Consider the following 12,049-nt stretch of genomic DNA (forward strand, 5'->3'; position numbering starts at 1 on the left):
AAACATGACATTTTGAAGAGTTTTAAATATTTTACAACTTCAAACTACACAACATACATTTATGCAATATTTTACATTTTTCTTTGAATTAAAACATCTGATATCAGTTACTCCGTATCATCCGACATAGTTTCGAATCAACAAATGGCCGACGATGGCAACAACACATCATAGTTTGGCTGTTTTGACTAATGCATGTGTTAAACCGCCGGTTGATCCTAAAACAGGATTATCCTCATCTTTAAATGAAAGGATTCTTTCATCTTACATCCACTATGGGGATGAATATGCAGAAGAAGGCGATGGAATGTTGAATGATGAGGGGCAGACCCGTGTGGATTATTTGTCCGGTCTTGCCCTGTCCGATCCCGCCAGCAAAGATATACCGAGGGAATTAAACAATTTGACAGACGACGAATTTTATGAAAAGTTGATACAGCTGAAAAGTGAGCATAAGAAAACTCTTGCAATATGTGAAAAATTATATAAACGTAAAATAGGTTCTGACCCGAGCAACAATTTGAATGGCTTTGTTTCCGATGCAGATTTTGGCAAAATGCCAAGTTATTATTCAAAAGATGAAGAAACCCATTCTTCAACAGTAAATGGCGTCCAAACACTTGATCAAAGTCATCGAAACTCTCTTGGAGAATCTTCCAAACCGCCTACAGGTCGACCACCCCAATCCCCAGGAGCAAAGACAATGCCATCCACTGGAATGAAGAACATACCACTTCACAGGACTACTATGCCTAAAGCAAGGCCAAATTCAGCACCAACAAGAGGTGGGTCACTAAGCCTTGCACGTAGCTTAGAAGAGGAAGTCTGGTTGAAAATTGCAGCAGAAAGGAAGGCAGCCAGAGAGGCAAAAGCAGATGAGCCAATTGAAAGATATGAAACAACCCAATCAGAAACATATGAAAGTCCAGAATTGACAACTGCAATGGCAGACATTGACGATATGTGGGATAATTTTTCAATAGAAGAATACGCACCAAGAGCTGAAAGACCATCTTCAGCAACTGTCACTCGCAAAGAAAAAGAAGACCAATGGAGGCATAGAATTACAATACCTAAGCCTTTTAAAATGACTATTCGTGAAATGAACAAAGAAAAGAAGATATCACAGATACAGAAAGAGGAAGAAGAAAAGTTACAGCAGAAATACAAGGAAGAAGAGATGGAATGTCAAAAGAAGTTCAAAGCCTCACCAGTGCCAGCTCACATATATTTACCAATGTATGATGAAATTACAGAAAAGAATGAAGCTCGAAGGCGGTATATACAAGATTACAGCAAGGAGTTACTCAAATCCCAAGAAAGACCATTCAACTTTGTGAAAAGAGAAGCAGACAAAAAGAAACACAGGCGAGTGAAATCAGCACCAATATCAGATGATGGTGTGAGGAAATCCTCTTCATTTAGAGCTAAGCCAGTACCAGCATCAGTCATTGATGACAGTGTAAATGATAAAATCATGGAAGAGGAGGAGTACAGAAAAATAAGAATAAAAATGCGCTCAGAGGAACTCTTAAAAGCTGCTTCATTGCCTCCAAATATGGAAGCAAGAAAACAATATGAGCAACATAAAAAGCGTGACAAACAAGTTAGAAACAAAAGAAAAGCTCAGTTTCAGCCAAAAGTGAATCATGAAGTGCCAGATTATGATGAACTTTATAGACATTTCCAAAAGGAACTGGCACGACGCAAACGTGAGAGAGAGTCCACAGTGGTGAAGCCTTTCCAACTCAACACAATGCACCTTAAATCAACTAAGGACAGGATTATAAAGGATATAGAAAGAGATGAGGAAAACATGAAGGAGAATAGGTGGCCATACAAGAACCCACGTGTCACACCAAGAAGTTTAGGCAAGTGACATTCAATTAGTTTATTTCAGCATTGATGCTATATGAAACTTATCAATCTTCTATATCCCTTAACATGAAAATTATACTACTTTAAGTAATGTATGCATGTATATAAGGGGAAATGCTAAAATTAGAAACATGCATTTTAAAGTAAAGCCTAGGTGGACAATGAATATTCAAACATTAATAGTAATACCAAGTATGTTTTTTTAAAGGGAAACTATAAAATAACACATTGTGGCAGATTGAAGCACAGGAGAATCAAGAATCTGTTGTTATGTACATGTATGTGTAATTAAGATCAGTTGAATTTTCTCCATACTTTAGGTACCCTGTCCAGTTCACTTGATTCCATTCCAGCAAAAACCACTGCATCCGCAGACCTGAGGAATAATCACACGAGGTACGTATTTAAATTGGATTGAACTTAATTTTCTCATCATTAGATATATTAATGACCTAAGGAATTCTTACACAATATATTAAATGGCTGTCATTCATTTTCTCCCCACCATTCTTACTGTTGTACAATATCATATTTAGCTACTGTTGTAGCAGAAATTCATTCAACACTTTTGAGTAGCAGTGGCGTAGGAAGCGGGGGGGCAGGGGGGGGGGGGGCAAACATATCTTTTTGCCCCCCCACTTTTTGACATCCAAAATCTAAAAAAGGGGAAAAAACACGAATTTATATATTCAATTTCGATAAATATCTGTATATTTTCGAACTGATAATGTTATCTTGAAGGCAACGATAAAAACTTTATCTTGTACATCCGGAACATTCCGACTTTTATACTAGTATATCAATCCTCAGACCTGTGTGTCTGTCGTCTGCACTAGCCCGGTAAGTCAATATTTATATCTTAATACGAAATTTTGCTTAACTTCATCACATAGATTCAATAAGTTGATGATAATTTGTGAAGTAAATTGAGTTCATAATGAGAACAAGACAGAAACATAACATGAATAAGAATGCGCGGTTTTAACGTGAATCGAGTGATACTATTTACCAACAGGTACGAGGAATACAAAAAAAAAAAAAAACGGCTCGCGCCTACGGCGCTCGCTTTATCACTAAATTACTGCCCCCTCCCCCCTTTCGATTGCAGATCCGCAGGGGGGGCTTTGCCACCCTGGTACCCGCTTGGCGGCCCCAAGACCTCTCGCAAAAAGGGGAAAAAACTCGGCTCGCGCCTACGGCGCTCGCACGATCACTTAATTACTGGACCCCCCTTTCGAAAACTCCTGGATCCGCGCCTGATCCTGAATTATTGGAAATGTGCTATATTTCATTTCCCGCGGAGGGCTCAGACCCCCTTGAACCCCCTATCAGGACGCTGCCCTGGACCCGCTGGGCGGCCCCTCAGACCCCTCGTTAAAAAAAAAAAAAAAAGGAACGGCTCGCGCCTACGGCGCTCGGATTATTACTAAATTACTGGACCCCCCGCCCTTTCGAAAATCCTGGCCGGGGCTGGTGATTCATGTTTTGCCATAAATAATATATTATATATCCTGATTTGCGTAAATAACTTATTTTGTACTACATAAATTATCAAAATTATCATGGGATGTTGAAATGATAATTATTGACTAATTTTGCGGAGATGGCATACGATTTGTTTAGTGCGTAAAATTTAAGGTTAAAAAAAAAATTGCCCCCCCCCCCCCCCCACTTTTTGACGACTTCCTACGCCACTGAGTAGTCAAAAGAGCTTTTCTATTACAACATTTGCTTATTTAGAATACTACCCAGACACAAAAGTCTACCAGAGCTATGGTGATTTGTGACCATCCTCAGTACTATCAAGATTCAATGCTTAGTTGTAATATTGGTAATTTTTTCATGATGGTCTGTACATGGTTATGTTCCATGTTTTCAGTTTAAGCTGTGTTTATTAGCTTAGTTTTATGACAAATATAGTCAAATTACAATATAACATGTGGTTTTATTATCAGATTGTGTATGTATTTGAAGAATAGGGGAGCTTATTTAGACAGCCTGTTGGTGGCACCATTTTTGTCAAAGGTTTGTCAGGTTAACTTTCGGTCTGAATGTTCTAGTAGTTTTAATAGTATAATGGAAGATAACTATCGAAGAGGTTCTTGGCTGAGACCTGTGTTATTTCACCCTCAACATCTTTTTTCTGTTTGTGTTATAACAATGTACAAGGTATTTTGTGTCTGCTGTTGCTTAGTGATGACAGCATTAAATTATAACTTGAGATATTACAAGTTTGATGATGAATTGTGGAATCAGTGCTGCTAATTTCTTGAGTTTTCAAATTTAAATGTACATACCGGAACTGCCACACCATCAAAAAGATAGTAAAGCCTATGTTGCACACAGTGTCACACAGTAAAATAGATGTTATACACACTGGGTACTACACAGTAAAATAGATGTTATACACATCGCCACACAGTAAAATAGATGTTGTACACACTGGGTACTACACAGTAAAATAGATGTTGTACACACTGCCACACAATAAAATAGATGTTGTACACACTGGGTACCACACAGTAAAATAGATATTGTACACACCGCCACACAGTAAAATAGATGTTGTACACACTGGGTACTACACAGTAAAATAGATGTTGTACACACTGGGTACTACACAGTAAAATATATATTGTACACACCGCCACACAGTAAAATAGGTGTTGTACACACTGGGTACCACACAGTAAAATAGATGTTGTACACACTGGGTACCACACAGTAAAATAGATGTTGTACACACTGGGTACCACACAGTAAAATAGATGTTGTACACAGTGGGTACCACACAGTAAAATAGATGTTGTACACACTGGGTACCACACAGTAAAATAGATGTTGTACACACTGGGTACCACACAGTAAAATAGATGTTGTACACACTGCAACAAAGTAAAATAGATGTTGAACAGTCTAGTTGAGCTGTAGTATATTCAATGGAACTGTATATATGAACAGGTTGCATATGAATTAGTTCCTATGGAAATTAATGTACTAGTGAAAAAATATTAATTATTTTTGCAGAAAGAAGCTTCACAACATGACAACACAGGAACGTGATCAACTGGAGGCAGACAGAAAAAGGAGAATACGAGAAATGAGACTGAGGTCACAGATCATATCTAAGACTAGGGATGGGGAAAATAGCCAGACGTTGGAGGATACGTACAGACGAAAACTTCGGGAATTCAAGTAAATAAAGTCATCTGTCTAATGTTATCATAATTAGTTGATTTATCAGCTGCTGTGATTTAGGACCCCTGTCTATTATCGTTATTCTTTATATATTGAGCTTTTGTCTTACAGAAATGATGACCGTACCAGAAAAGAGGATTACCAGAAGAGTTTGGGGGAAATGCAAGAGCGAGTGAACAGGAGACCTTTGTTGTTTCAACAAGAGACTCAGGTGAGGATGATGTTTGTGAGAACACACTGAGCAGCAGTACTGTTTACACTTCCTCAGTAAAGTAACAGGCAGAGTTTGACACTGACTATATGTTCTTGGTAGACCACAATGCTACCTGATTTTTAAGTGAGATTACATAGAGATAGCCCTATTGCTGGTATAATTGTCCATTCTGTGTCTTCGGATCAAAAATCCTTTATATAAACTGTGGCTATTTGTGTAAAGATGATTAAGCTGTTTAACATAAACGTAGTTTTTTTATATTTAAACTTCACTTCTTGATATCTAAATTTATTATTCTTATTTATTTTACTCGTTCAAGATTTCTCTGTCAACCCCTAGGGTTTGATATCTCTGTCACCCCCTAGGGTGTGATATCTCTGTCACCCCCTAGGGTGTGATATCTCTGTCAACCCCTAGGGTGTGATATCTCTGTCAACCCCTAGGGTTTGATATCTCTGTCACCCCCTAGGGTGTGATATCTCTGTCACCCCCTAGGGTGTGATATCTCTGTCAACCCCTAGGGTGTGATATCTCTGTCAACCCCTAGGGTTTGATATCTCTGTCACCCCCTAGGGTGTGATATCTCTGTCAACCCCTAGGGTTTGATATCTCTGTCTGATATCTCTGTCACCCCCTAGGGTTTGGTATCTCTGTAACCCCCTAGGGTGTAATACCTATGTAACCCCCTAGGGTATAATACCTCTGTCACCCCCTAGGGTTTGATATCTCTGTCACCCCCTAGGGTTTGATATCTGTCACTCCCTAGGGTTTGATATCTCTGTCAACCCCTAGGGTGTGATATCTCTGTCACCCCCTAAGGTTTGATATCTCTGTCACCCCCTAGGGTTTGATATCTCTGTCACTCCCTAGGGTTTGATATCTCTGTCACCCCCTAGGGTTTGATATCTCTGTCACCCCCTAGGGTTTGATATCTCTGTCACTCTCTAGGGTGTGATATCTCTGTCACTCCCTAGGGTTTTATATCTCTGTCACCCCCTAGGGTTTGGTATCTCTGTAACCCCCTAGGGTGTGATATCTCTGTCACCCCCTAGGGTGTGATATCTCTGTCATTCCCTAGGGTTTGATATCTTTGTCACCCCTAAGGTGTGATATCTCTGTCACCCTCTAGGGTTTGATCTCTGTCACTCCCTAGAGTGTGATATCTCTGTCACTCCCTAGGGTTTGATATCTCTGTGACTCCCTAGAGTTTGATAACTCTGTCACCCCCTAGGGTGTGATCTCTGTCACTCCCTAGGGTGTGATATCTCTGTCACCCCCTAAGGTGTGATAACTCTGTCACCCCCTAGAGTGTGATCTCTGTCACTCCCTAGGGTGTGATATCTCTGTCACCCCCTAGGGTGTGATATCTCTGTCACCCCCTAGGGTTTGATATCTCTGTAACTCCCTAGGGTTTGATATCTCTGTCACCCCCTAGATGTGATATCTCTGTCAACCCCTAGGGTATGATATCTTTGTCACCCCTAAGGTATGATATCTCTGTCAACCCATAGGGTTTGATATTTCTCTCACCCCTTTGTATTTGATATCTCTATAACCCCTGATGGTTTGAGATCTCTGTCACCCCCTAGGGTATGACGGATTGCATGTTCCGATTAAATGCAACAATAAAATGATGTCAATGCAACAATTTAATGATGTCAAAAAAGACAAAAATAAAAATAAACAAAATCGTCCCTACCTTGAGGACATGACAGAGAAATCTCCAACATGAGGGATGATATTCTAGGTTGTTGTAGAGCCTTGGGTTAAACAACCTAGAATATCTCAGTTTGGAGAATCTCAAGGTAGGGAAGATTGTATTTATCACAAGGACAATTCGGTAAGGACACAGAATTGTTTAAGTATAAGATTTGGATGTTTAGTGTCTGACGAGGTGAATAACTTCATCACGGTCTCATTTAAAATGTTTGAACTAAAACAGTGACTCATTGGAATTTTTCAGGTGAATGCCAAGGCATCCGCAGAGAAAAAGTTTGCCGCAACTCTAAGAAATCATGGAATCGATGAGGACTTTGTGCAGAGTCGCAGTTCTCGAGCTGCTAGTGTTGTAAATGATGATAGTGATGAAAATTACGAGGATGACTTTGATGCAACATATGCCAAGTCAGCTGATGATGCAAAGTATGATGATGATGATTATGAAGATGAAGCATGATAATTTCCATGTCTACATTTTAATAGCTTTAAGAAACTAAAAACTACAACACAGAAACAGTGACTAGACTGTCATCCACAGACTGCCACAAGGTTGTTTAGATCATGTTTAAGAAGTCTGACATATATTTCAAGTTAATCCCTTATACATAACAAATAGTTAGGGATGATATGTTATATTTTCAGTGCAGATCTCGGACGGATTAGTGGACATCCAGAGATCCAGAGATAGTCTAGAACACTTATAACAGTTCTGTATTCACCAAATTATTTAAGAAAAAAAAAAGATATTTTTATTATAGTAAGTGGACCTATTACAAGAAGTAGTGTTGAAGCCACACCTGAGGATCATGTTAGTATGGGCTAGTCACTTTTACTACCATGTAGGTGTGTTACATTAGATGCTTGTTTGTATTGAATATCCCTACTCATGTCTTACACATGCTTTATGTTTTTATAAGAACTACACTTCTTTTCAAGACACAAGATTATCAATTTTCAATCTTGATAGAATCTCATGAAAACCTGCCATTTATTTAATATTGCAGTAATCAATCTGTTGTTTGTTTGATGGGTCTCAGGTTTATGATACACAAACTCATACAAGGGGTACATGTTAATTTATTGTTACAGTGATAAATAAGTAGACGTTCTGACGACATATACTGTGTACCATTTCTGATCTCTGTTGATGTTTAAATGACACAGTAGTAGGTTTAACATTACTGATTGAGTATCCACCCTTTATCATCAACAGAATAAATTATATACAGTATAATTGACTGTATTAGGTAATTGTGGTCTGACGTGGTACAGTAAACACTAGGAAAAATACTGCAGTGTTCCAGGTAAGCGTCCACTATGCTCAGTGGTGAAACTGCCTTTACAGGTAGCAGTTAAATTTTATCTTTATGAATGAGTCAGTATATTTTTAACTTGGTTGTCTTTATAAATTGTACTAGTCCTATGTATATATCAATATTGTCTGCAGGCGAATCTCTGTCAGGGTGATTCTATGGTGGATGGTCTCATCCCTTTCTGTGTTGGATGAGTTATCCTGTAACTAGTTTTACCAAACACATACAGGGGAAGCGGAGGTTATGGACTAAAAGTACAATGAAAGATTTGAACAGATGTGGAATTGTTTGTGGGATATAAAATTGGAGAAAGTTTGGATGGAACTAACGTTGTGTCAACTTTTAAAGTGTTAGTATTTGATACATTATCAAACAAAACAGTAAACTATGTGAATGTGTTCTGTTGTGTATCTGCAGTATTTATTAGAAATCCATGCTTTTTTGGGTTATTTAGCTTTAGTCTTTTAATCTATTTTTCAATCAATTACTGGATATTGATTATGTCGTTTTTATAAAATGGTTAAATTTGATTACTCGGCTATTCTGCATTCCAGTGTTGTATACAATATTTATTACCCAGTCTACTAATAGCCATAGATCTCTTAAGGATGCATGCACCACCAATATTGATATCTCTTAATATTCTGTATTATACAACAGATTGAGATAAAGGGTATGTGTGCTAGCATTAAGAAACATAACATTGTGCCAACAGGTCAATCATATAGAGTTAGTTTTGAAGTTATGCTGACATCAACACTTATATATATCTCATGTCAACCCTACATTACCCTTAGTTAACAAAATTTGATAAAAATAAAATACAAGTAGTTTAGATTGATAATTTCATTACTGAGTCCTTTATCGAAATTTACCATTTAATGAGGAAAATGTAATGTACATTTTGTGTTTTGTTACTGTACATTTGGTGTTCAAACATGAAAAAGAAAACATTGTGTGGATGTATAGAACATGATTTTTATAATTACCTTAAGATGTGTGCATATTCTAATGGCATGCACCATGATTAAATGAAATCAGAATTGATAGATGTCACTAGTCTCTGTAGTGGTATATACACCCTTAAACTAGAAAATAACAACTTTTACATTTCCTATTGTGTGTTTATCAAATATTTTAACTTCTTAAATCCGTCCAGATTAATTCAATCGTTGTAACTTATTCCATTAGCATGTATGTACAGGTTAACTTTTAATTATTTGTGAAAGAAGAACAAAAAAATTTTGCTTGCTTTATTTCATTTTAGTTTCCATTATATTAAATATCAATAAGAAAGTATACATTATATTAAATTAGTAGCAGTGGTAATTATTTCATTGCCCTTCCTGTGGTTCAGACCCAGGACCTCTTGCTAGCTAGTCTGATGCTCTACTGATTGAGCTAAAAATTCTCCCTGGCAGTTGAGAGATTGCAGGTAGTGTCTCACCATGGTTACATTATGATTTAATAGGTTGCCTTGTTTAAACGTATGCTTGCATTACTAGATATAATTACATGTCTATATACATAAGGCATTGTAACATGTATATAGAACTACTGTACAGTAGCCCGACACTAGTAATCTATATAAACCTGCAAATAGGGCAAAACTACAAGATATGTTCCCTAGGGGAATTTTTTACAATTCTGCTTTATATTTCAATAATTTCTGACGTTTTGACCATGATTTTTCATAAAACATTGATAAGTCATTACGAGAAAAAACAGCAATATTTCATTGTTTAAAACTATGATCAACATGACATGCATGTACTGGAAGAAAACTTGTGCCTACTTCAATTCCATAGATTTGTCTTCCTCATCATGCTTGTAAACAAAATCTTTGTTAAATTAATTTCTTACTGGAAACAAATTTTCAAAACACTCTTAGCGAATGTTTTTTGTACTATATATACTCAATAAACTTTTAATCAAAATCTTCTCCATTAATTAATGTATAATAAATAATATATATGTAGATTATCTCTATGGATGTATGCTACCTTACATGTATACTATTCGTGTAAGATTTGTTGTTCTTATATGCATAATCTCCTCCCAGGTATCAATTGATGCCTATATTACAGGTAGAGTTCATCAATTAATTGCAATAAACTCTTGAAATGGAGATGCATATTACAGTAAGGTAGTATATACACCCTTAGATAAACAAGGAACAAGACCAAGATAAAAATAGAAATCAAGCTGAAAGAATGAGTTAAATGTTTTAAATGTGATGTTTAAATTTTGTTGAATCATTCTCCTGCACAGTCCTGTTAGTATTACTGTATGTAAATAGAATGTCTCTATGTAGGTAATCATAACTTATGACTTTTGATTGATATTTTAACTTTTTTGTACAAGAAGTAGCACAGTACAAATAAACTGATACTTTGTAGATTAATACTATTTTTCTGTTGTTTGTTAATTTATACCCTGTAACGGTAATCACTGGTTCATCCTTCCTGGTTTATGGTTGTTTAAGTTACCACAGTATTTGTAAACTGAACCACAGGGATTGTAAGGGTTACTCTGTCACAAGGACAACTGACCAACTGAACCACAGGGATTATTAAAGGTTAACTCTGTCACAAGGACAACTGACCAACTGAACCACAGGGATTGTTAAGGTCAACTCTGTATGTCTCAAGGACGACTGACCAACTGAACCACAGAGATTGTTAAGGTCAACTCTGTCACAAGGACAACTGACCAATTGAACCACAGGGATTGTAAGGGTTACTCGGTCACCAGGACAACTGACCAACTGAACCACAGGGATTGTAAGGGTAACTCGGTCACCAGGACAACTGACCAACTGAACCACAGGGATTGTAAGGGTAACTCGGTCACCAGGACAACTGACCAACTGAACCACAGAGATTGTTAAAGTTAACTCTGTCACAAGGACAACTGACCAACTGAACCACAGAGATTGTTAAGGTCAACTCTGTCACCAGGAAGACTGACCAACTGAACCACAGGGATTGTTAAAGTTAACTCTGTCACAAGGACAACTGACTAACTGAACCACAGGGATTGTAAGGGTTACTCTGTCACAAGGACAATTGACCAAATGAACCACAGGGATTGTTAAGGGTAACTCGGTCACCAGGACAACTGACCAACTGAACCACAGGGATTGTAAGGGTTACTCGGTCACCAGGACAACTGACCAACTGAAGCACAGGGATTGTTAAGGGTGACTCTGTCACAAGGATGACTGACCAACTGAAGCAGAGATTGTTAAGGGCGACTCCGTCACCAGGATGACTGACCGACTGAACCACAGATTGTTAAGGTTAACTCAGTCACGAGGATCACTGACCAACTGAACCACAGAGATTGTTAAGGGTTACTCTGTCACAAGGACAACTGACCAACTGAACCACAGGGATTGTTAAGGTCAACTCTGTCACAAGGACGACTGACCAACTGAACTACAGAGATTGTTAAAGTTAACTCTCACCAGAAAAACTGACCAACTGAACCACAGAGATTGTTAAGGGTGACTCTGTCACAAGGATGACTGACCGACTGAACCACAGATTGTTAAGGTTAACTCGGTCACGAGGATCACTGATCAACTGAACCACATGGTTTGTTAAGGGTTACTCTGTCACCAGGACAACTGACCAACTGAACCACAGAGATTGTTAAGGATAACTCACCAGAACAACTGACCAAATGAAGCACAGGGATTATTAAGGGTGACTCTGTCACAAGG

The 12,049-nt window shown here is 37.9% G+C and overlaps 1 protein-coding gene across 1 annotated transcript; it reads left to right on the forward strand.

The window, feature by feature from the left end:
* Positions 1 to 117: 117 nt before the first annotated feature.
* On the forward strand, positions 118 to 10,726 carry LOC117323984 (protein FAM161B-like). Its single transcript, XM_033879560.1, has 5 exons — positions 118 to 1,871; positions 2,199 to 2,274; positions 4,906 to 5,073; positions 5,188 to 5,287; positions 7,254 to 10,726. The coding sequence occupies exons 1-5, from the start codon at positions 155 to 157 to the stop codon at positions 7,464 to 7,466; spliced, it is 2,274 nt and encodes a 757-aa protein (XP_033735451.1). The 5' UTR covers positions 118 to 154; the 3' UTR covers positions 7,467 to 10,726.
* Positions 10,727 to 12,049: the final 1,323 nt, after the last annotated feature.

Source organism: Pecten maximus, chromosome 3 (genome assembly GCF_902652985.1).
Source record: "Pecten maximus chromosome 3, xPecMax1.1, whole genome shotgun sequence".
NCBI classification, from domain to species: domain Eukaryota; kingdom Metazoa; phylum Mollusca; class Bivalvia; order Pectinida; family Pectinidae; genus Pecten; species Pecten maximus.

What these genes read in the sequence shown, in the direction of transcription:
- LOC117323984 (XM_033879560.1), top strand. Translation starts at nt 155, where the DNA reads ATGGCAACAACACATCATAGTTTGGCTGTTTTGACTAATGCATGTGTT. An exon ending in TGTCACACCAAGAAGTTTAG is followed by an intron (nt 1,872 to 2,198) that starts GCAAGTGACATT and finishes TCCATACTTTAG; the next exon opens with GTACCCTGTCCAGTTCACTT. An exon ending in TGTTTCAACAAGAGACTCAG is followed by an intron (nt 5,288 to 7,253) that starts GTGAGGATGATG and finishes GGAATTTTTCAG; the next exon opens with GTGAATGCCAAGGCATCCGC.